General features: G+C 31.2%; 1 protein-coding gene across 3 annotated transcripts in view; it reads right to left on the reverse strand.

Moving 5' to 3' along the window:
- Positions 1-27,161, reverse strand: part of LOC115879961 (proton-coupled amino acid transporter-like protein pathetic) — a 56,656-nt gene that overhangs the window by 6,088 nt on the left and 23,407 nt on the right. Inside the window, exons 1-5 of one of the 3 annotated variants that reach the window (XM_030897029.1) lie at positions 16,857-17,021; positions 15,010-15,060; positions 12,251-12,345; positions 8,258-8,344; positions 1,325-1,597 (exon numbers count right to left, since the gene is read on the reverse strand). In XM_030897029.1, the coding sequence (XP_030752889.1) occupies positions 1,325-1,597; positions 8,258-8,344; positions 12,251-12,345; positions 15,010-15,012 (458 nt within the window). In that variant the 5' untranslated portion in view covers positions 15,013-15,060; positions 16,857-17,021. Of the gene's footprint in view, positions 1-1,324; positions 1,598-8,257; positions 8,345-12,250; positions 12,346-15,009; positions 15,061-16,856; positions 17,022-27,161 lie in introns of those variants that run through there. The other 2 variants (XM_030897028.1, XM_030897031.1) reach the window with 2 other exon arrangements.

The following is a 27,161-nucleotide window of genomic DNA, read 5'->3' on the forward strand; positions in this document are numbered from 1 at the left end:
TCTCGTTATGTTGAATACATTCCACATGAGTAACATTTGAACTCGCATTTGTAATACATATGTATAGTAATTATTTAAGAGTCCATTTACTAGTCCGAAAAAGTAACAAAATAAGCGTTCGGCATTTAACGTTTTATGTAAAACTGGCTAGGTATTTTTACACAAATGAAGAAGGAAATGAAAGATAAAGGATTATACTATATCCGTATTGTAGCACATTTTTAGACAACTTCTATATTTTTAAGATTTTTTTTAACACCAACAAAATATTCCTTATGTTTGGACTAAATTTTCTCGAAAATAAAGACAGAATTTAAATTTCGTTACAATACGGAAATAGATGGAAGTTTTGTGATTAGAGTAATATATAATTTATATGGTTTTGTAACAAACTCCTCGCTATTTTATGGCAAATGCTGAAGCTCTGTAAACCTTAATCAAGCCTTAATCAAAGCACGTGTGTTTGTAATTTTGGGTGTGGCTTAACACGACAGGATCGGGCTAAGCCTTAGGGAGATTTCTGAAATATAATATATATTTCCTTCGGCCACACACCCGCTTTACCCGACCCCTGAGAGCGACCCGAAAGGACAGCGTAATAGACTCTTAAGAACAAAACTTTTCACTTAATCTGCAGGAATATTACAATATTTTTATTATTTATTAGTATATAAAATTGTATATGTTTAATATAAACAGTAGTATTGCTTGACGAGTAATACTGGCAACATCATCAATATATCGAGCTGATTGGGAAAATGATGATTGACCCGATGTCAACAAAAGCATGGTCCACGGATATTTTTTAAAAGCAATGTTCTATTATTGTTTTTAAGAGAAAACTGTGGACACACCGTGGATTACAAGCCGATAAAAGGCAGACCGCCAGAACACTGTTGCCCTGTAGTTTTACCATTTTAAATTTTGGAAATATATTTTTTTTTATATAGCAATTGTAATAAATAATAGACAATCTATTTCGTACTTTGCGGCCGAGACAAGCCAAGATTCCCCGCAACATAAGAAAAGCATTCAGTTTTATTTCTGAAAGTATTTCGTGAAATGCTTCCACGAAATATTTCCAGAAATATTGCGTAAAACATTTCGGGCATAGTGTAGAGGGTGTTTTATAGTTTCATTAACTGGACTAGTAAAAAACAAAATACTTGAATATTTCACCGGGACGGCGTGAAATAAAGTAAAGTCCTGATTTCTGCCGTACCGAGCGCTGCTGTCGGAATTTTAAAACATCGCAACAAGCACCAAGCCTATACTGACAGAGAATTAAGTATGTTTTTAAAATGTGATTTAAAGTTTCACTTACCTCGCTGGTTGGGCAAAACGTCTCGCCCACTTGGGCCCTCTTTTGCAAGCTTCTTCGGCGACATCCGCAAAGCTCATTTGGGTTTTTCCGCTTCTCTTATAAAGTTCGTGAGCGCAAACAACCAATATATATGAGCAATGGGTGCATATAATTGATACAAGAATGGTGGAAAAAATACCCATCACTAAACCAGAAGCCTTGAATGCCGCAGGCATAGACAGAATTCCTGTTCCTAGCGAGGCTTTTAGAAGATGGGTCAGAGTATCCATATCACTGGAAATAAACAACAACAATAATAAAATAGGTACCTACCCTAATAATAAAAAGGGAACCCAACTAAGTGGTTTTTCTTATTATTAGCTAGTTTTATTGCAAAACAATAACGCATCAAAAATAATTATATCTAAAAGCAAGTGACAGTCAATCTATTTTAGAAGTACTCAGGTCACATCGAAGCTAGTAAGAGATCGTAAGAAACAGCCATCTTAACCGATAGTCAAGTAGCATTAAAATTCCCCCTTCCTTGAGTTATAACTCATTATACAGTCTCAAGGCTTGACAAAAGCTAGTATCTGAAATGGGTTTACAGAGGTTAGTTCTCCATCTCCGATATTAGTGCCAAAGTTTATGGCACAAATGGTTGTCGTCTCAATGTTGAGGTATTCTGGTGTTTCCCCATTTTCCCCACAGAATCTGCAATCACCGCTTTGTTTGGTTTTCCAGCTAGATCGTTTGCTTTTTTATAACCTTATATTATATCCCCTGGTGTGCCGGGACCCAGAGTAGGAGGACTTCATTTTCTCTACCTAATTTCTTCAGCTTTTCTAGACATTATTTGACTAAATTATATTATGACTAAAACTTATTTGAGACTGGTGCATGTCTACGGGAACAGGCAAAGCAGGTGAAGCGCGGGAACTCGAAAACTAGTATAGATAACCTGCTGACACTGAATAAGCTGTGATTAAAACTAATGGTGACCCTGAATGGATGTTAGTGTCAATATGTTTAGCGAAACATTGGATTAGAATTACAAATATAGTATTTTGATGTAATGTGTAATATTATTTCGGTTTGATATTAAGATAATAAAAAAGGCATAAATATTAAAAATGGCTTCTACACTACTCGTGAAATAAACCGAAGTGGGTTAAGGTTGAATAGCGAAGAAGGTTATTTTCTGTTTCCTCGTCTAACTTTGTCTCCTTTCAGATTATTTTCTTTAAAAAAAAGACAATGGAAGTTTTTTAGTATAAATACTGTATTTATCTACCATATTCAAAGACATATTTCGTTTTGTTAATACAGGGTGAGTTTTAAATAAGTGCAAATATTTTCAGGGGTGGTATATTTCGACCCCAGGAACCAGGAACACATCTATGAGGGTTTTTTCGCTAAAAAAAGATGTTGAAAATTGTGCATTTTCTTTTAAATTTCGCTGTATATTTTTCGAAAACTTTTTAGAACTGCCTGTTCACCGCAATTTTTCCCGCGGTATAATTTCTTATCTCAGATGTTACCATAGTTACGGTTTTACTCTATGGTTACGGCAATAAAAGGGATGAAAATTCAGAAAAAATACGGTGGCTCTCAAAATTTTTTCAAAAAAAAACAATTTTTTTTAAAATATTTTCAAACTTAAATAACTCGATTATTTTAGACTTATCTGAAAAATGGTAAAGAGAAAATATGTTTCTTTTATCGAGATCTACCAGCCCCGAAAGACTTATTTAAGACTCACCCTGTATAGCAGTTTAAACGCATTCTATTTAACCTTTAACTTACGACTTATTAAGGTGGTAATTTTTTGAGAACTAATTAATATTCACTAGTCCATTTGAAAAAAAAGATAATAAAACCTTTGTTGTTGTGAAACATGAATATCCGTGATACTGAATAATGTTCATAAAATTTACTTAATAATTCGTTTGCATCACTATTTGTCCAAGTTTTGTTCTGCATAATACTATTTGTGTCCAAGTATACTTTTTTAACTTGGTATTTTTAAAATTCGTTAATTAAGATACTTTTTTGAGTTAATAAATGAAGCAAAATAAAGCATTAAATCACCACAAAACACTTTACTTTTAAACACTGGACGAGCGTCTCGCTAACTATGTTAGCATCATCAGCAGATGATTAAAATTATAATTTGATTTATTTTAATCCTTTGCTGTGGTGATGCTAACATGGTTAGCGAAAAGCGCGTCTAGTGTTTAAAAGTAAAGTATTGTGGTGAATTAGTGTTTTATTTTGCTGCTGTGACATCTAATGTTCCATCCCCCAACTGTAATAATAAATGAATTAAATGCTTCATTGTTCTCAACTTGTGGAAATTTTATTTCTAAAAATGCAATATTTAAAAAAAAATTATCTGTTAAAATGTTTCAGTAAAATATTCAGTTAGATATTATTTTTCAACCTGCAAAGCAATATAACTGTACGGTAAATAAATATTCAATGCCATATTCCGATGCAAACGTTCTAATATAAGCTACCTAAAAATAATATTCAATTATTATACATATTGACGTTTCGTAAAAAATGTTTAAACGTGAGTAGCGTAATAGCTTATGTAATCCTAAAACATGCCTTATCGATGCAGTTTGTATTTTAATTGTTTTTAACAGTTGACGTAAAACTGAACATGATCGCTTTCATTTTTTTACAATTTATTTTTCATTCATACAGGGTGGTCCGAACTGTATTCCGGAAACTTCGCCGGCATATTCTGCAGATAAAAATAAGTAAAAAAGTTCGTATAAATGTATGTCCTAAAATGCTTAGTTTCGGAGATACAGGGTGTAGAAGTTTCATTTCTATTTCGATTTTTTCCAAATAATTTCTAAAGTAACATCAATATTTGGCTTTGAATAAGAAGACTAAGGAAGGAGCATATCAAAAATCTTAGGTACACCGCGATGGGCCTCAAATATGGCCGACTTAAATTCCGGTTTATCAGTGTCGTTCTAATTTTATTTAAAAAATGTAAAACTATGATGTAGGGTAGACGTGGGGTAGACTCAATAATTTGTTGTTTTATTTTACGTTGTGAATAAATGTTGGTAGTTATTAAAATTGTTATAAAAATATATAATTCTAATAAAAATAGATCATCAATAGATCCCATTATTTCACTCAATTTTTGCCGAGATCTACCGCACGCTACACAACCAACTCTTTTACAACCGAGTCTTTTTCGATAAATCGCGATAGTGTCACTGTTAATTTAAGTTCTGCCACAATTTCCATCTAGATTTACTACCTTTATACAACTATCAGTAGTAGAATAAATAATAAATAACATAAAATAAAATAAGCTCCGTAAAGAGTGACAAATCCACAAAATTTCAAATCAAATTCAAATGTGTCAAATGAATCGTCAAACAGAACTGTCAAGGATCCCCACCCTAGAGTGCTTTTATGGCGCTTTTTCCGCCCACCATGCATGAATACATGGATAGCATTATGCTCCTTCCTTAGTCTTCTTATTCAATGATATTTGGAAGAAAATTGGTGGATGGGTGTTTTTTGACATGAGAAATTTGATTTTGATGTCAATATGACTCCCATTTGTAGGTGGCGCCACCTACATTTGTTTTAACTGTTTTGAAGAATAATAACTTTTCGTCGGTACCTGTATAAAACTACTGAGTAAAAAATATACATTTACGACTTTTTTTACATAAAAAAGACCTCTTGGTAAAAATGGCCACGAGTAATGGTTCTCGATATATTTGGAATCGAAATTATCAATACCTGTCATCATTGACATAAATTAAACATGTTGACTAAATAGATATTAGACTGAAATCATAAATTTGAAATCTTTTTGTGTCAAAAGTTCAAAAGAAACTGTTTAATCATCATTTTTTTGCAGGAAAACTTATGATTAATTTTAAAAAATAAAAATTTATTATTTCAGTCAAATAACTATACTCAACGTGTGCTTATTTTTTGTCAATAATGACATGTATTGACTATTTCCATTCTAAATTTCTTGAGAACGATTGCTCGTACTGATTTTTACCAAGACATATTTTTTACATAAAAAGTCACGGAAATGTATATTTTTTTAGTCAGTGGTTTTATACAGATACGGTCGAAAAGTTATTACTCTTCAAAACAGTTAAAACACATGTAGGTGGCGCCCCCTTCAAATAGGAGTAATTTTGACATCAAAATCAAATTTCTCGTCTCACAAAACTCCCAGACACCAATTTTTATCCAAATATTGACGTCACTTCCGAAATTATTTAGAAAAAATCGAAATAAAAATGAAACTTGTACACCCCGTATCTCCGAAACTAAGCATTTTAGGACATACATTTATACGAACTTTTTTACTTATTTTTATATGTAGAATATGCCGGCGAAGTTTCCGGAATACAGTTCGGACCACCCTGTATATAACACACAAGTAGTTCATGTAAGATTTAAAGAATAATTAGTTCAATAGTTATTTTTTATTAAATTCTTTATTTTATGACATTCTTTTTTAATAGAAATGACAAAAAACCGAGCAAAAAACACTTTTGAAATGACTTTATCTAGCACCTAGATATATCTTTTTTTATCTGGTCTTCGAGCCCCATCTACATTCCAAGTTTCAGCACCCTAGCTCACATAGGGCTCGAGTGACAACGCTCCAAGATCAAAAAGTCAACGTTACCACTTTTCCTCTCGCGGCCTTGTGTCACGACCAATCCCATCGCGCGTAAAGAAGTTTCACTTCAAAAATTAAGATCACATAATCTATAGAACTTCATACATGTACATAATTCTAAAATATCTCAAAACGGCCGGATTTTTTTTCTTTAAGTTAACTAAGGGTGGCTGCAACGACGTCCTGTCATCCTGCTGTTAAAACATAACAGCTGGTTTTAATATATAAAAATCAGTTGTTTTATTTTAACAGCAGGATTACGGGAGGTCGTTGCAGCCACCCTTAGAAGTTTGATTTTTTACAGCTTCAAGGAACTGTAGACCTGAGTACTGAATATACAGGGTGGTGCACCTCATTCGCCCCGGTGGATTATACGAAAACGGAAATATGTAGAAACAAACTTTTTTATGGGTATATGTAGAGAGGCAATGTGCATAATTTAAAATTATTTTCAAATGTACAGGGTATGTCATAACTAAGATCCATACCAAAGTAATATTTTTTCTTATGGAACACCCGGTATTTGGGTATTGTTATTGCATTTTTGTATTCTTGGGCATAAAATAAGGCATTTTTTATACGGGTTTAATATGTTTAAATCCTTTCGTTTTTGAGATATTTAAAGATATTTAAATATGCATGCAATAATAAAAAAATTGTCAACACCCTGTACATTGCTTTTCAGAATTAATTCTTGTGCTAACTTTGAGGCCAGAGGAATTAAACTTTACTAAAATTTTTTATTGCTTCCTTAAATGTATACAGGGGCATCAAAAATTGCTGGTCTATTTTAAATATTTATTTTATATAAAAACTTTGTTATTTCAAATACAACACTATGAATTTTTTAAAATAAATCGAAGCAGATTTAGATGCTCTTTCAAACTATATTAGGGTTTCCTATACCTATCTGGCTCAGATTTTCAATAAAAAGCGATTTTTCAATAAAATGGTAATCAAGATGGCTGGTGTCGCCATGGCAATTTGCTAGTGACAGTCGGTAGCTATTTACAAAATCGACATTAGTTTATGGACTTTATTTAAATTTATTACAGTTTACTTTTATTTAATTTAGCTACAATAGTTTAATAAGTATTTATTATTTTATCAAGAAAAATAAAGTAGTTCTTTGATTTATATTACGATGACTTGTATATATATATATATTGGATTTTCTATAAAAAACCAATTAAGGCAAATTCATTTTCTTCACTTCCAACGACAGGTTTCCGCTAATATGTTTTTCATATACCACATCAGCTCTGCGAAATAGGAAAAGTAGTTTTTCAAAGGAACGCTTGTCAAGATTGCCGATTTGGATATCTTTGAGCATAAACCCTTCAGGCCAACAAGCAAATGTCCTCACAAAATAAAATCACTAGTAACATATCGATTCCTTCCGCCAGCAGACAGCAGATACTGCTTCATTTTTCTAGATAAATTAATAAATACGTACTTATTACTTATTCACATTGATGTAGGTAAATTAAATAAAAATAACCTGCTATAAATTTAAATAAAGTCCATAAACTAATGTCGATATTCAAAATAGGAACTAAGTGGCACTAGAAAATTTCCATCGCGATAAAATCGCTTTTTATTCAAAATCTGAGCTAGATAGGTATAGGAAACCCTAATATAGTTTGAAAGAGCATTTAAATTTTTTAGTAAAGTTTATTTCTCTGGCTTGAAAGTCAGCACAAGAATTAATTCTGAAAAGTGATGTACAGGGTGTTGACAAACCTTTTTATTATAGCATGCATATTTAAATATCTTTAAATATATCAAAAACCAAAGCTTTTAAACATATTAAACTCTTATAATAAATGCCTTATTTTATGTCTAAGAATCCAAAAATAAAATAAAATACCGGGTGTTCCATAAGAAAAAATATTACTTTAGTATGAATCTAAGTTTTGCCACAACCTGTACATTTCAAAATAATTTTAAATTATGCACATTGCTTTCAAACATATACCCATAAAATATTTTGCTTCTACATCTTTCCGTTTTCGTATAATCAACCGAGGCGAATGAGGTATGCCACCCTGTATGGTTTTAATTTAAATTCGATTCTACCACGCGTTCCCGAAATAAAGGGACACACGTATGGACTACAAAGTGTTCCTATAAAGGTTCCGATTTTTCCTTTTGAGGCACGGAATCCTAAAAATCGTAGATTCAGTCGAATTTGAGCCTGATTGCAAATTGAAATAGAGTACAATGGGAAATGAGTACAATAGGAAAAATATAACTGCAATACTTACGATACGGGATGTTCATTTTCTCTAGCTTTGAATGGATCGAACTCGTGAATATCAGCTTCCAGATCTCCATCTTTTGTAATTTTGTATCTAAAGAAAACAGAAAAGAATTAAACACAATTACTAAATAATCGACTTAATATTAAAAATATGATTTAGCATGCATAAATATATTCCCCGGTAATTTTTGGGTCAGATTAGTAGATGCTATACCAGCGGCGGCTGGTGAGAAAACGGTAAAATATGTGGAAATAGGCAATCGGTATGTCACTAGAGATGAGTAGGTCCGGATATATACGAATTCACGGACCTCTCTCCAGTGCCAGTACTGATGGATGTAGATCCTACTGAAAATTGGCCCCTATCCGCGGAACTGCATTGCTGTCAGCTAACCGGCCACGTCGTCGGCAGATAACGAAAACATAACGACCGCGACGCACGCAGCGACATAAATGAGTATTGGAATAATGACAGAATTGTAACTTCTGCCGAGTTGTATTTACTGTTTTTGAGTTAACTTTCACGGAACCGGAACCGTAATTGAAATTATTTTGTATTATTCGAACTTTGTGTCTAGTGCATATTAGTGATGTGTCGGTATTTGAGTAACGCGATTTTGGAGCGGTATTTTTTTGTAACGTCGTGTCGCGCTCCACAACGAATCAGGAACCTGTTACTGAAGAACGACGATCATAATGACGACAAAATTATAAATTATTTATAATTTGCAAATAAATTATTTATAATCGCTCTTGAAGTTAGCTCGAACCGTAGTAACCGCATAGCGACGTGTTTTGCTCCAGCCGTCGCGATTTCGTCGGTCGCCAACAGTAGTATCTGGAACTGGTATGTCCGTAGCGCCGCGCGATCTCGATCGGGACGTGTTCGCTCCAGCCGTCGCGCTCCTAGAGTTGTAGTTCCCTGTCGCGAACAGAAGTAACTGCTGTAACTGGGCATCGATGCTCTACCTTGGCGGCGACCAATGACTAAAGAATATAAGAAGATGTAACGCCCATATACGGGCTGCAGCAGAATTTGTGACCTTAGACGCCTTTTCTTTTGGTGGCAAACAATGAGTCATCAGCTGGTCACCAACAGCAATTTTTAATAGTTTGTGTGTAGTGAACTTTGTATAAACTTTATTACAATGCTGATTGTTGTTCAGCTTTCAAATGTAAAAGCAGGAGTGACAAGAAAGAGCCAGGAGTTACGTTTTCATAGGTAAATAAACAGTCCGCTCCACCTTTTTAGCGTTTTCTTATTGAGTTCGATAATTATTTTTCTGATATTATATGTACTTGACGTGTGTTAATACGTCTATACTAGTTTTGTACCTTTTGTTAACATTATGCCACCACCTACACCATAGGCGTAGTCAAAACATTTGTCAAACATATAAATATCCCTTCAACTAGCTAAGTTAAGAAAAAAATATGGCCACGGCACTGTTTGGTGCCATGGTAACAATTTGCTATCGGGTGTTATTTGTCCTTGAATTCATTAGTCATTGGTGGCGACCTACCGCGCTCCAGCCGTCGCGTTCCTAGAGTTTTAGTTCCCTGTCGCGAACAGAAGTAACTGCTGTAACTGATTTTCGACGCTCGACCTCGGCGGCTACGTACTCCGTTCCAGCAGTCGCTGGAGCGCGAGCGCTTCTAGGGTTTCGGTTTTGTCTGTCGCGATTTGATCGGTTACTATTGGCGTTGGTGCTCCCGTCGCTACGTTAATTTCGAAATAACGATTTTTGGTATGTACTAGGCATGGTATAAAATAGTGTTGTTTGAAAGATGAAACGCAAATAAAATAAAAATATTTTATTCGGCCGATTTAAATTAGGTAATAAAAACAATCAAATAATTTATTCGGCGTCAACTTTTGGTTCTTGGCTATTCCACGCTAGTTTCTGTGTATTATTGCACAAGTGTATCAAAAATATCGATTACTTTGATTAACAGCGTGTTATCTAAAACTGCACAAGCTTATTTTCAGTGTAGTTTATTAAGATAACACGATGGGAAGGCAAAATTATCTGGGTACATTAAAAAAAGTTAAATAATGCACTTTTTAACTTATTAATGAAAAAGTATAGACTATATTGTATATTTAGACAGCTCATAACAAAGCAAACAAAATAAAAAAAAAATAAATACAGGGTATCCCATTAACAAAATGATTTCTCCCAGAGCAGACATAGAGCCCAGAAGTACAACGATTGGCATCACGTGTGTTCTTTTATCTAATATAATTTATATCAATAGTTTTTTTATAACCATAATGATAACGAGTATTCTAACGTCTATTGTTTGAATTTAGTGTATTCTCCAGTTTAAAATACTCAACGAGCCGCCACTGATTTATATGATTATTATTTATCTTGAGAATTAAAGACTAAAGCTAAATGCAATGTGAATAAAAAGTTTTATGATCAAGCGTGCTTTGTATCATCACATGTGAACAATTATTATTGGAAATATATTAGAATTGTTTAACTGTCAAATTCAACGACCGCTTGAACATAAACTTTTTAATAACATAATATAGCATGCATGCTAATATTGTATCAGTCATCTTGGACTTTAAATAGTTGAATATTAAGTTTAGTAATGGAGCTATTTTATAAACACCAAAATAACTTTTACATTTATAATATATACAAGGTGAGTCAATGATTGCAGAAAGCTTATTAACATCATGTTGGTGATAACTGGGAAAAAACTGTTTCTAAAAAAGTAAAATAAAATGTAAGAAAAAATAATTTATCAAATAGGCATTAAAAAAAACTGACGATATTTATAAAACATTAATTAATGTTAAAGATAGACATAAGATATGTTTCTAAAAATCGTAATTATTTATAAAACAAAACGACGGCTATGGTTCTCGATCATTTTAATTCAAAGACCTATTATTTATTCTTTGATTGTAAAAACAGAACAGTGAAAAACAGAACAGCAAAATAAAACACTAGTTCATCGCCTATTAATCAAAACACTATATTTTTAAAACTGAATGCTTTGTTGTTTAACTGATGTTTAATCATCTGCTCATGATGCAACATATAGTTACCTAAACACGTGTACAGCGTTAAAAATATAGTGTTTTGAAATGAGGTGTGTATGTACTAGTGTTTTTTATTTTGCAATTTTAGAAAGATAAAAATTGACAAAAAATACTTATTTGTTCAAAAAAAAATAGAATTTTTTATTAAATTTATATAAATGAAATAATTTAAAACAGTTTCTTTGCAAATTTTACAATCACAACATAAATCAACTTTAGCGCAATCTTTGTCTTACTCTGTACGTATACCATACTGATTTTATAAGATAAATTACTTGCTTTTCGAACTTCTTAGAAGCCAAAAAGTTTTTTTCAATATGTTTACATAGTGTATTTTCTAAAATGCCACAACTACCGTATCCTTTTTTAATGCTAGAAAAATAACATAAAGTATTAAGAAATTTTGCATAATCAAATTTTAAAATCATATTATTAAAGTAATAATTTTATTAGAAATTAACTTCAGATGGTTATTAGTTCTAATATTTTCTATCAAATATTGTACATGTTTTTATATATATTTATATCTATCAAGACATAACCTTATTGGAGACGTTTTTCTTGAAAAATATTATGTTAATAATTACAAAAAATAAACATAAGCATCATCAACATGCATGGATCATTAGTTTTATTTAAGTTTAATATATTTCGTAACCACTATTCTTGCCAAATATGAATATACTTCAAGAAGTGGCAGATAATGTAAATAGTGTTTACATTATATTTTCTTGTTACATCTTAAGACGGAAATTGACTTGAGCTGAGCGTTGTAATGTACCGTGTTACAAAATGAGCATTCAATCAATGCCGGCATATAATCGGCGTCTAGTAGTCTAGTAAAGTCGATTTTCTGGCGGTAAATAAGGAATGTGATAAAAAAGGATATATTAATTGGTTCAATAACTTAACACCAAAAGAATCGTAAAAACTTACTTGGTAATGCCGTTGGTAGATGATTCATCTTTGGGTAAGAATACTTCTAATTCGGTAGTTTTACCGTTTTGGCCCTCCATTTGAGGTTTTTCGGTCTGAAATAAAATGAAATACCAATCAATTTTCAAATAATATTATTATAGACATATGCAAACCAAAGAATTTATAAGAAACATGGATAAGATTTTTACAAATAAATGACAATGTATATTCATATAATTTCTAATAAGATTTGATGATAATGCTATTTATGTTAAAAAATATACTTTGTGGCAGGCTTCCTGAAGGATAATACTGTATGATAAAAAAACGGCGTCAAAGATGGCTGGGGAATGACAATCGATGATAATTTTGGCGAGGTCAATCTCTAGACGTCATTCACTAAAAATTTGACATAAAACTTGTCAAAAATTAACACTAATTATAGATCGATTAAAACATGATAGAACGTTTCCAGACACATGAATAAATTTCCAAAAAAAAACTTGAATTTTAAACCATAGACCATTTAAAAATCATTTTTACACAATATAAAAATAAATTACAACCTTCTTAAGGCCAACTGGCAATAAGTCATTGATCATCGATTGTAATTCCTCAGCTATCTCTGTATACAGGTTGTTCACCACATACGACACGGAGTATTGTAGCTAAACGATGAGATTTTTACAAATTGTAAGTTTGGGGTTCGTTGAAGGACTATTAGAGCTACAATTTAAAAATATTTTTAGAAGATACAGAGTGTCCCAAATAAATAAAAAATATCAAAGTTGTATTTTTTTAAATGGAACACCCTGTATATTATTACATTTTTTGTTAAACCTTACCGTTTTTGAAATATTTTCAATTTTGTGAAATTGCAGTAAACATTTTAAAGCTTCATTTCTCCAAGGGTATCAATGTTTTTAATACTATATATTTAATGAAGTTTATTTATTGATCAGTTATTGTGTTGCAATAATAAAAATAATACTACCTTATACAGAGTGTCTAAAAATTTATTTTAAATAATTATTAGCTTCAAACGGCAATAACTTCTTTAATTTAAATGGAATGCCCTGTATATTTTAGGAGAATCAGATGCACAATTAAATTGTCTATCTGTGTCATATGTGGTGAACAACCCTGTATATTAAGACCTTTTTTTTTTCGATCGTATGGTATATAATTTTGATTGACATTTGAAACAAAACACAACTCTAGACAGTTATTTAGATATCTAAAATCCGAAACTCCAACAAAATGTATAATTTATAAATACGTAAAAATATCTCGTGGTATCAAATACTTAGGTAATAGAAATACAGCTAATATTATGGGGGGAGGGGGGGTATATGCATCTCAATAATGTGCTAATCAAAAAAGTGTAATAATCTATTAAGTCGACATTTTTTTTATTAAAACGTAGTAGCATAGAATCTATAGTCTCTCCAACGGGAGGCTACAAGCCAGTGACAGTTGCGTCTATCATTTTAATTGACAGGTAAATTATATTGTTTTTCTCGTCATTGTGACTGGTTAGACTGACTATACATTTAAAAACATGTAAAAATGGTTTCCAATCAGTAAGTCTATGTCTAAAATGTGATCAAAAAAGTTGTATGATCATGTTTGCTATGATAAGGGAACAATTTTCATGGAAAATTATATTAAAATTTATTTCACTGTCAAAGTTTTTTTCAACAGCTTTCATCATCACGGTCACCTATATTTGTAACGATATAATTATGATTATATTAAGTTGCGACTAAAAAATAAAAGAGAGAAGAAATAGAATCCACATGTTCCTGACGTCAATGCCAGGCTAACAGGTGTCGGTATTGTTATATTATGTTAAATATTCTAATTTCTTAATTTTTTGAGAACCAAACAAGAAAAAAAAGAATAGACTATTTCAATCATTGTTGATCGATTATAATCCTAATAAACACCACTAATGAAATTCAAGACTTATCTTTGCAAACAACACATATTACTGATGCTTCCAAAACCAAAGCAGGAACAAGGATAGGAGCATTTGGGCCGAAAACTAAATACTCCGAACCAATGGGCACCTACCCCAGTATCCTTCAGGCAGAAATCTACGCTATCGAAAGATGCGTACAACTATTCTAAAATAGGAACTATCGGAAAAAAAGTAATAGCCATCTAATCCGATAGTCAAGTAGCATTAAAAACGATCAACTTTCATTCTAATTCAAAAGCGATCAACTTTTTAAATGAAAAGTAATTTTAAAAAAAATGCAGCCCATTCACTGAATCTAGTAGGTACAAAATAATATTTTCCAGTATGATATGTCACAAAGTGTCTAATCGATAGGAATCGAACAAAAAAGTACCTTTTGACGAAGCAAAAAGTGACACAGATTTTACAGACGGAAAAATGAAATTTCGAATAACTGTATTTTTCCCTTAATAGATAAATTAATAAATGAACTCATAAAAAGGAAAGATGCATACCAAGAAGTAGAGTTTGGATTTCTTACACCCCCGGGCAAGCCTGTAGTTACGCCAATGCTGATATCGGAGATGGAGAATTAACCTCTGTAAAACCGTCTCAGATACTTGCTTTTGTCAAAACTCTGAGACTGTATGATGAGTTATAACTCAAGAAAGGGGGACACAATAGATCTGTAAGGTCGAGGTGACTAACCCCCCTCCCATAAATTCTACATCCCAAAACAGATTTATTTTAACCCCCGAAATTATACTATAATACCCATGACATTTACAATAAAATAATTTATAAAAAGGCTTACCATATTTGAATTTGAATTTCCTTAAGTTAAGTTCTTCGAGATTCCGCCACCCTGAAATATAAATAATATTGTTGTATTATTCTACTTTTACATTTGTATATTTGCTAAAAATATGTTAAAATCATCTAATGTCGGTCTTTTTAGTTTAGTCAGTTTGTTTAATAAATGATATTCATTTGTATATATCATTAAAACAAGTTTAGTATCATAAAAATTGATTTTTTTTACGACTAAAGAACAACAGAAAAAAATGTATTATATTAGAAATTGTGCCTATTGGCTTATACAAAATTGATTCAAAATATTATATTTTGTAAATCTTTGAAAAATTGATCTCTATTTATCGCCAGTAGGTACTGTAAGAACAATATATTTTGAAAATAATAACTGTAAAAATACTATTTTCCGGTAAATTGTGAAATCCAACAAGATACAGTACGCCGACAAATTACTATATTTTACAATCGATATATCTTAAAAGACCTTGGTAGTTCTGTAAATATCGGGGTTTACATGAACGCAACTGATGTATGTATGTCAGTGTCTAATCGATAAGAAACAAAATCAGCTATTTTTTCAAAATCATTTTCCAAACCACATATTATGTAATATATAAAATAATAAATTATTTAAAATATAGGCGTCATAATTGATAATATAATAATAAATATAAATGACTGTCAATACTTAGTTTTCAATTTTTAAAAAATAAAATTTTGTTAGTCAATATGTTCACAACCTTCACATGTTTCATTCAAATCGCAAATAATAGAAGAGTGTCGGTTCTTATCTATTTATTTTTATTCTGATTATGTGTTAGGACTAAAAATCAACATCCCAAAAACCCAAATGATGACAAACCTAATATAATTGGCGGTGGACTATATATCAATCACTATCAAATTAAAGAATCAATTTCTTATAAGTACTTGGGTCATAAAATACGTATAAGCCGTGATAACCAAACTTGCGAAGTCAACAGATGAATAGGACTAACCTGGGCTGGCTATGAACGACTGAAATACATTTTCAAAAAGGAGCACTTCCGATAAATACATAGATAGGAAATAATAGATAGGAAGAGAAAGGTCTTCAATCAATGTGTACTACCTGTTCTGACGTATAGAGCGGAGATCCTAACATTAACCAAGAAAACAGCAAACGAAATCAGAATAACACAAAGAGCGATGAAATGATCAATGCTGGGGATATCTCTCATCTCTGGGAGACAAAGACCGAATTCCGAAGTAAGGGACAGAATAAGTCATAGAAAAAATATCAACTTTAAAATGGAATAGGGCATTGCAAGGCTAAACGATGATCGATAGTCAAAGAAAATTATAGAATGGGACTAAGACATGATGTATTCAGGAGCATGACGACTTTAGATGTATCCACACTAATCCACAGTACCTGGATACAAATTGCTCAAGATAGGGAGTTGTGGAAGGATACAAGGGAGGCCTACGTCCAGCAGTGGACTTTATGGCTGATTGATGATGATTTTCCTAGCTATTTTTAGTTGAAATTGTATAAGTTAAATGAATGGTAATTAAATAAATCCCCCTTAAATATATTTTATAAATTTCATAAGCCAATTAAAGTAAATTTCTCTAATATCTTAAGAATAATAATTATTAAAACTAAATAAAATATGAGATTTTTTTTTGAAATGAATATTTTTAATATTATGACAATAGTATTCGATATCTTGATAAATTTTATAGTTGTAAAATTTGCTCATATTCTTTTAATATTAGAGCAGGTATTTTTGTTTGTATTATTTCATTTATTTTTATGATCCAGTAATTAAAATATCGAAATAAATGATGAAATTTCGTACTCACTAAAAATTTTATTGGATAGTGAAAAAACTATCAACCCTTTTTAAATTTTCCTATTCAAAAACTTAAAGACATAACCTAAACACATATTCACTGAAACTTCGCTGCATATAAATATTTTTATAAAATATTTTTATCACGATCGCTTTCTCCGAGAGAAAACACTTACTACAATGCTGATTGGAATAACGTGTGTATATGTAATATAACATCAAAATAGCAAAGGCGTCAATAACAAATACCTCCTACTAAGAACGTCTTATCAAATTATGATAATGAAATTGCCCCACTTACATAAAAATGTATAAAATATGGAATACAATTCCAAGGAAGAAATCTAAAAATACACTCAACATTTTCAAAAATTCTAAAGTTCAATTTGTATGTGTACTACGAAAGACGTATTTATACTATACCGCGTTACTACATTTCGAGTTATTGAAAAAATATTTTTACATCTGCTCGATAACAGTACTTATAATGAAGGTTACTTAATCATACTTGATTATATTAAAAATGTATGAAGAACGCAAATAAACTTATCGGTACAAAAAATGAATATAACCCTAATAACTTAATAAATTAACACCTTAAAGTTTTGATATATTTTGGTTGGGTTGTAAGCTACATTATTTGACTTTTTAGTATCTCTTTCTAAATTAAAAATGAAAGTTCCTATCTGTCAATTATACAAGGGAAAACAAAATGTTTATATTTTGGTGAAAGTTGTTAACATATTCCATACCTGTGGGATATGTTAAGAAAGGATGGAATTTAAAAAGGCTGTATTAAACTGCCGTTAAATGGTAGCTTACTAAAATGCCGTTAATAGGTATGACGTCTTTGATGTGACGCACTTGACGGCTTTATGAAATATAGAAATTTTATAAGGACTAACCAACGCTATCCACCCCACCAAATAACCAACTTAACCAACGCAACTAACCTCGACACTGATAAAAAATATAAAAAACAAATATAAATTAGTAAAAATCAACTAACCCCACCAAATAACCAACTAACCAATGAATTAACACCCTCTAAATAACCATGCTAACCAACCCGCCAAATAACTAAACCAATCCAACTAAAAAGAGGGAAACCGAGATTTGAACCACGGACCATTCGCTTACGAAGCGATAGCCTCAGCCACTGGTGCTCTTGCAAAATGCTTAAGGTTAGGCATTACTTTCCGCCGACATGAACGACGTCACAATATCTATTAACGGCATTTTAGTAGGCTACCGTTTAACGGCTGTTTAAGAACATCGATTTAAAAATCATTTTGTCATCTAGGTACATCTTTTCTCAATAGTTTGTTTTTCGGTTCATCTTAATAGCATTATTTTTGTTGGAGATATTCGGTTTTGAAGAAGACACTAACATTTTTTCGTAACTTTTACATTAAAACCATTCCTTTACTTTTGGTCCTAGTCAACAGACCTATGAAATAGTGTTTATGATTTATCTAATGTCTATAGCTTTTTTCGTTTTCCTATTATTTCCGATTCTGAACCGTCCTAGAACTCTGCAGCGCATGCGCAAATGAAATAATGTCTTCATATTTCCTTCTGCGCATACGCATCACAGTTCTAGGACGGTTCAGAATCGGTAATAACAGGAAAACGAAAAAAGCTTATATCATCGAAAAGTCAATATTATTGTTGTCTATGATTATTGTCTTTTGGGTCTACCAGAGATGGTTTTAAGTTCAGAAGTTGTATCCTTACGTCGTGCAATTCATTACAAATTTAGGAATCTGAACTTCGACTCGATTCGAAGTTCTCCTACGAAGACAATAATAATATGTTTTTTTAACGATAGTGACATTACCCAAATCATAAACACTATTTCATAGGTCTGTTGACTAGGACCAAAAACAAACACGAAAGCGAATATCCCCAACAAAAATAAAGCTATTGAGATGAATCAAAAAACGAACTATCGAGAAAAGATCTACTTAGAGGATAAAATGATTTTAAATTCCTTGCTTTGTTAACATATTCCACAGGGTGTTTCAAAATTTGACTAAAATATTAACATTTTTCCCTCGTCTGGAAAATTTCATTTTTAAATTAGAAAGAGATAATAATTTAGCTATAAATCGTTTAAAAAATCGGCCCACTTCAACATAATATATTAAATTTTAAAAAACAACAAAATCTTAAGGTTATCGTTTTTCGTGCCGGTGAGTGTACTAACAACAGTTTGCCAAACAATTTTACCTACTAAACGTCATCGAGAGCTTTATAAACACATTTTGTTCTATAAACATAACGTATCATATAAAAGTTAAATCTTATGATTTAGTTACATATCTATGCGATTTAGATAAAATACATTTAACATCTATTTGATAAGAACATATTTTCGTCGTAATATTATCAAATTTCTAATTAGCATCTGAGTAAACTTATGTATATTTTATCACGTATTTAATTAATACTGGTACTCTAATGCATCATGTGTTAATATTATTAGCGAGACACAAGTTGCACTTGCAAACATTAAGAGTCCGTTTCACTAGTCCGAAAAAGTAGCAAAATATGCGTTCAGTATTTAACGTTTTATGTAAAACAGGCTAGGTATTTCTACACAAATGAAGAAGGAAATTAAAGATAAAGGATTATACTATATCCGTATTGTAGCATACTTTTAGACATCTTTTTTATTTTTAAGATTTTGATGGTCAAACATCAACAAAATATTCTTTATGTTTGGATTAAATTTTCTCGAAAATAAGGACATAATTTAAAATTCCGTTACAATACGGAAGTAAAGTTTTGTGATTACAGTGATATATTATTTAGATGGTTTTGTAACAAATTGCTGGCTGTTTTACGGCAAATGCTGAAGCTCTGCAAACCTTAATCAAGCCTTATCAAAGCACGTGTGTTTGGAATTTTAGGTGTGGCTTAACACGACAGGAGACAGGATCGGACTTAGGGCAGATTTCCGAAATATGATATATATTTCCTTCGGCCATACACCCGCTTTATTCTCCCGGCCATACACCCGCTTACCTCTGAGAGCAACTCGCAAGCGTAATAGACTCTTAATAATACTTCTTTTATTTGTTGGAGTATAATCAGTACAGTTTTATTTATTCTATAACATAACCTTACCCTTATCAATGTATATTTTGTAGTAAATATAGTATTTTTTTTATTGTGTAGTATAAAAATAATCTTTACTTAAATATTATAAATTTTAATTAAAAATACTATACAAAAAGGTATTTCCATTTTAAACTTAACATTACAACGCAAGAACAAAATAATTTATTTAAAAAAAAACCATTTGTTCGGATAACTTTAGAATAGTTTGGGAAAAGATCTGTGTTTATGAAAATTGATATAAATATAAAATAATAATAATTATGAACAACATTTCTCTTTGACACTTCAATATTCTACCACAAATTCCATTTTAATATACAAAAGAACATTTTATTGTATATATTTTTTATTATTGGGCATGATGAATTAAGTCCACACAAACTTTTATCTGAAACCTCAGTAATACTTTTTACCCATTTGTTGCATACACCTTTTGTACAACCCTGTGTATACCTTGTGTTCTATCAATCGATTTTTTAATGTTCAATTGATAAAATAAAAGATATTATGGTAAACATAAATGTTATATTTTTAGAATGTAGATGAAAGTAAAATTTACAACTTTTACTACTAAACATTTTTTGTGTGGGTTAAATAGTTTTCACAAAAAAATGCACCCACATAACAGTAAATATGGTTTCATGCCAAAATTTAATATACCTTGATAAATTATTGTTAAAATTGCCGTTTTCTTCTTCTTTTAAACTTTCAACCGATATTATAAATTAAAGCGATAAAAAATAAATTTCAAATCATATTGTAATATTGTAATCAGAAATATTACTTTTATAAGTGTTTTTCAAAAGTGGCTCTAACCTAACCTAACCTAACCTCTATAATGTTTTAATTTTTTTAGATAAAAAACGATATTTGGTATAAGTATATGACATAAAGGAGAAAGTATATGACATAGAGGTGCCCGGTGGCGTAGAGGTACAGGCTCTCGTCTACCAATCTCAAGGTGTGGGTTCAATTCCCACACCCGGCATTTCATAAGCCGACTATTTTTATTAAAATAAAAATAGTTTGGGTACCTAGGTCGACTCAGCCTTAAATGAGTACTTGGGATTCACAATCCTGAAGTCATAATAGGCGGTTGAAGCGTAGTGCTAGCCACATTACCTTCCTTGTATACCGAACTGCTCTAGTATAGCTGTACCTTGCTACTCCCAAGGCGTTAAAGCTATATACGGGAGCTATTATTATTATTATATGACATAAATCAGGATAGATTGATGTATTAGTTTCGTTCACTTCCTGTTTCACCGGAAAATTACTAATTATTTTTTTACTTTATTTGATAGATATTTTTACTTTCTTTTGATATTTTCGCTTAAAAAAAATAGTATTTTAAATTTCAGTCTGTGTATTTTATAAAGTAATAGAATAGTTAGAAACATTACTGCCGTAAATGTATAACCAATAACCACAATTTGACTCGAAATACCAGTAGTACGAAATTATTCGAAAAAAAAAAGATTTTTCCGAATATTCTAATGAGCCATCATCGTTCCGTTTAGACGATCAAATCTATTTTTCCAAAACTCCTTCATTAAAAATTAATGATTTTAACACAGCCATGGCACTCTATATTGATATTTAAATGCAATTTTTTTAATTAAAAATGTCAAAAGAAATAAAAAGTTAAAAAATGTCACGAAATAAAGTAAAATATACCGAGGGTACCATTTAAAAATCAAAAGTTGTAGTCATTTCCCATGAAACACGAAGTGACCGAAACTAAATACGTTAATCAATCACGATTTATATATCACCCGGTATATGCCTTTCTTTAAACATATAGACTGTGATATAGATGAGAAACGTGTCAATACAATTGACATGTTGAATTAAATAATTAATAAGTCCAAACGAAATTGTGTCTAATAACAGATCTTTTTTTAAGAGGTTTAACATCTCTGGTATTTTTAGGAATGCTAGAATTAATGATGCTTCTCGAAGTAAGAGAACTTACATGTATCACTCAATATGGTCCAATATGTATCAATATGTATCACTCAATATGGTCCCAATATATGTATATATGGTCCAATATGTATCACTCAATATGGTCCCAATATATGTATTCTATGTATATACATGGAATTTATTTTTTTTCTCTTTGTGTATTTAACGTATAATGACATATTGAAATTTGCGTCTTGGCTATAAATAAACATAATTGCACTATCATCAATTGGCGCCATTCAATTATAGGGCAACGAATTATTGACTAAGCAGACATTTTTAAACTTATAATTATAACTATATTAAAGATACTCCTAAACTCCTAACGTACTAATACATTTGCTTTTTTAATGATAGAGAGGAATAATACATTATGTGTAGCCCTTAGAGTAAGTAATTAATGAGTAAACAAATAAATCGTCCCATTGCTGCCAAAAGTCACTAACTTACTTTTTATTACTTCCGAGAAAAATGCGTCTAAAGATGAATTGCATTGCATAAAGATGTTATAGTTAGTAACTATTCGGTATTAAAATAAAACATAAATAGCCATAAATCGTAGTTAATGACTTTTGCAATCGATTATCCGATTCAAAACATAGTTAGTGATTGAATTTGGTTGTTCGGAAAAATGTTAGTTAGTGACTTTTGGCAGCAATAGGACGAAATTTAAATGTAATTAGAGGAAAGTCGCCTAATATGGGGATAGTGCCTAATATAGGGTAGGTCGTTTTTGCGGAAGTACTGAGTGCGAGATCTATTGTATGCATTGTTTACTAACCGCCGACATGCCAGGAGGTGACCATTCTCTTTTTGGCCCAAACTTGTGCTCTGTTTTGACGTTTGAGGTTATAACAGTTTTGTGTAGTAAGCAAAGTTTTTTGGTCGTGCTGTATTTGGGTGTTTAAGGAGACTTATGCCCACTTGCACCGTTTGTATAAACTTTGTTTAAAGGCTAAACAGTGATTAACTATAATAAAATATGTATAGTTAATCACTGTTTAGCCTTTAAACAAAGTTTATACTTATTTTATATTAACTATAATAAAATATGTATAGTTAATCACTGTTTAGCCTTTAAACAAAGTTTTTACAAACGGTGCAAGTGGGCATTAAAGGTTAGTTTTTAAAGTTTTGATAATATTATTCTATACAAAATTTAGCGTAGTTTATGAAAATAGTTAGGTTTTCTAAAATACAAACACATTTTTTGCAAAAAGCCGCCCCTCCCAAAATTCTAGTTTATTCCTAATATGGGGTACCTGCCAATTCCTAATTTGGGGTACCCCATATTAGGAGATTATTTCCTATTTTGTGTAATACCAAAATATTTTCTTTCAGATGCCTAAAAAACGGAAAGTGTGGAATAAGGAACGTACATTTTGTTGGGTTCATACATTTTTGTTAGATGTATTTTATGTTACTCCTAGAGAAGTAAGTTTTTTGACTCATTATAAGAAGAAATACCTTTTTGTTAGGTGTAGTTTGTATATGTCAGTTTTATAAATAAATCGTTTTAATCCAAAACAACCCAAAATAATTCAAGTTTTTTTGAAATTTTACATTGTAAATGGTACCCCATATTAGGATACCCTATTCCCCTAATATGGGGTAGGGAATCTTTTTTTTAATGCTGCATATTTCTTTTCTATTTCCTTTTAACCTGTTTCTTCTTACTAAATGCTTAAAATGTGTCCAAAAAAACGTAAAATTCAGAAATAGTGTCCAAAAGTTATTACGTTTTTTATATATAGTGTTTTCAAAAAAAGTACCCCATATTAGGCGACTTTCTTCTAGTAACCAGAGCAGCAACAAGTCAGTTTTAAAAAGACTTAAGTCTTAAATCATTTCTAATATCAAAATGAATTAAGTCTTAAGTCAAATTCAACATAAAGTTAAAATGATTTAAGTCTTAAATCTTTGACTTAAATCATTTTATTTCAAGTCAAGTCATTTTTGTAAAGGCTTAAATCAATATAACGTTATTTAAGTCGTTTTTATGACTTAAGTCTATATTTTTGAATTAAATCATGACGATCTGCAAGTTAAGTCAGTAAAATGACTTAAATCAATTTTCAAAAAAATACATTACAGTTTAGATGTCATCGAATACGTCATGTCTATTAAAAAGGAATGATGTGTTTTGATCACTATGTAATATATCGATGGCATAAGCTAAGGGCTGGAGAATTTTAAGGTACTCTTCGATATATTCGAGATAAATTTCTTTCGTTCGCCCTTCGGGGTACTAACTTTGAAAGATAGATAACTAACTTTGAAACAAACTTTTACTAGTGAATGTTAGCATTCATTGGGGATTACTAGTGAATGCTATAGCATTTAAAGGTCTGTTCCCAGAAGGAATCACTGACTAGTCAGCACGTTTCTCATTGGTTAAAATGCATAGGAACCTGATTGTTAGTCTGGTTTCTACACATTTCAACCAATAAGAAACGCGCTGACTAATCAGGGATTCTTCTGGGAACAGGCTTTTGCTTGAACAAAAAATAAATAAAAAGCAATCAAAACTCATTGTGTCGATTTATAGTCAGTTAACAGATACGAGCTGGATGTTTGATGCTTTTTGAGGAGTCAGAAGAAAGTAAAAATCTCTGAAAACTGAAAATGTACTTCCCACCAAGTCCTTTATTAATTTTTCTCAGTGTAGCTGAAATAAAACAATTTTAAATTAACTAAAATAGTCAATGTGCGTCTCGACTATTAATAAACATACATCGCACTACCTTCAATTCCATAGGCGACGTTCTATTAAAGGGTAATGAATCTACTAGACGTTCGAATCGAAACTAATTAATTTTTGGCTGGAGTACGCCGATGCGATGGACCATCGTCTGGCGTAAAAAATTGTTAGGGAATTAGTAACGCGACCGGGCGAATAATAATTGGAAAAAATTGGAGTAATATTAATCTAGATTCCGTCTAATCAGGACCACAGATACGGAATAATGTACCGTGACAATTAGGCAAGAAACGTGCAGATTAGTTGAGGTCACGTTTTCACGCATCTGGATTTAATGTTAATTTCTATTAAAAAATGTATTTTTTTTCAAACGTTATAAAAGTAATAATTAATTAAAGCGACTGACAATATAAAAACGTCATTTTAACGCCTAGGCATAAAAGTTAAGCACTATACTCCTAAGCACAAAAGCACAAAATATATATTATTAAACTAATATCACAGATTAGGTATCCTATAAGTATACAGATAAAAATCTTGTCCCTAATTCGTGGTACGAAAATTGTTTTTTTATGACGATGTGCAAACGAGTAAAATTTCCTGTGCGCAAAAATAAACTCGCGTAAAATAACAATAAACAGCGTAATAGAGAGATATCTCTAAACCGAATAGCGTGCATGGACGTTAATAAGGCCAGGTGTTATTTCCTTTACGTGAGGTGGTATTAACTCTCTTCATTTATAGTTATCGGATCGGAAAGAATTCTGTCCGCGTCGCGTTCGCTGTTTAAACTTAACCTAACTTTGAATTTAGAACTTTGAAATTGTTTTGTTTACTAGGTATTTTAAAACTAAAGGGCTAAAGTGCTTATTTCCAGTGCTTTATTGTTCAACGTCTGCCAGTGGGTTTAGGGCAACAAATTCTCTTAGTATGTCGTCATGTGCGCAAACTAGTAACCTAACTAGTGCCCGATTCCGAAAACTGGAACCACGAAAAACAATAAAGAAAAACAAAGTTTATAATCTGTGCTAATAATATTAAGTGTCAAGTTCAACGAGCGTAACCATAATTTCTCAATATACAGGGTGAGTCTTAAATAAGTGTGTTTTTAGAGGTAGTATATTTCGACCCAAGAACGTCTAAGAAAATTTGGAAAGAATTTTGGATTTTTTTTTAGTTTTTAGTTAAAAAACTCAATTTCTTAATAATATGGTAGGTAACATTCGGTAGTAGATTAAATCTACAAGAAAGGAAATCCAGAAAAGATCCCGTATTCTCAAATTTTTTTAATTTTTTTTTAATCTTTAAAGTAAAATGACACTACACGATTATTTTGGACTTATTTGAAAGAGGGTAAAGAGAAAATATGTTGTACTGAAGCTGTGGTTGGTTCCTTGTGAAACATCGTTGAAATATTAGTATTTTAATAAAGCACGCTTTTAGATGTTTCAAAAACGATGTTTGAAACATCTAAAAGCGTGCTTTATTAAAATACTAATAGAAAATATGTTTATTTTATCGAGATCTACCAGCCCTGAAAATATTTGTACTTATTTAAAACTCACGCTGTATAATTATTGATGTTTTGAAATTGTTTAAAAGTTATTTGTGACGTTTGAAAAAAAATAGCATGTTCTATTCGGAGTAAAAATGAACTTTTTGTGGCTCGCCTGTAACGACAGACGTACAGCCTCGCTACAAAAAGTATAATTTTTACTCCTAATAAAACAATATATTACAATAATGATCGAAAAAAATAGCGATGGCTATGAAATAAAGATCGCTGTCATTTTATATACCGGGTGCGTCTCAAAATTGGCTCACCCCTACAACTTTTTTATTCTTTCAAATAAAAAAAACGAGATTTGGTATGTTAGTATATAACATAAATTAGGATTGATTGACGTATTCAATTGTTTTTGGTCACTTCCTGTTTCACCGGAAATGACTACAACTTTTGATTTTTAAATGGCACCCTCGATATTTTTTTACTTTATTCGATAGAAAATGACACTCTAAATAGAATGACATATCATATGTCAACTTATGACATTCTCGCTTAATAAAAAATCGTACTTTAAAATGCAATCTAGAGTGCCATGACTATGTTAAAAACACTAATAATTCTTAATCAAGGAGCCTTGGCAAAATAGATTTGATCGTCTAATGTGTTTAGTGTCTTGTCCTGGCTAGTTAAAATGCTCAAATCGTATGTTTAATTATATCTCAATTTTTTCAAATGGAACGAGAGTGGCTCATTAGCATATTTGAAAAAAGATTTTTTTACGAATAATTTGAATTTGATACCACACACTTGGTATTTCAAGTCAAATTTTCGTTACGAACCGCAATCTGATGTCAAAAGTTGACATGTGATATGTCATTCTATTCAGACTGATATTTTCTATCGAATAAAGTAAAAAAATACCGAGGGTGCTACATAAAAATCAAAAGTTGTTGTAATTTCCGGTGAAACAGGAAGTGACTGAAAACAACTGAATACATCAATCAATCCTAATT

This window comes from Sitophilus oryzae, unplaced genomic scaffold (assembly GCF_002938485.1).
Source record: "Sitophilus oryzae breed Bouriz unplaced genomic scaffold, Soryzae_2.0 scaffold_1590_pilon_pilon, whole genome shotgun sequence".
Lineage (NCBI taxonomy): Eukaryota > Metazoa > Arthropoda > Insecta > Coleoptera > Curculionidae > Sitophilus > Sitophilus oryzae.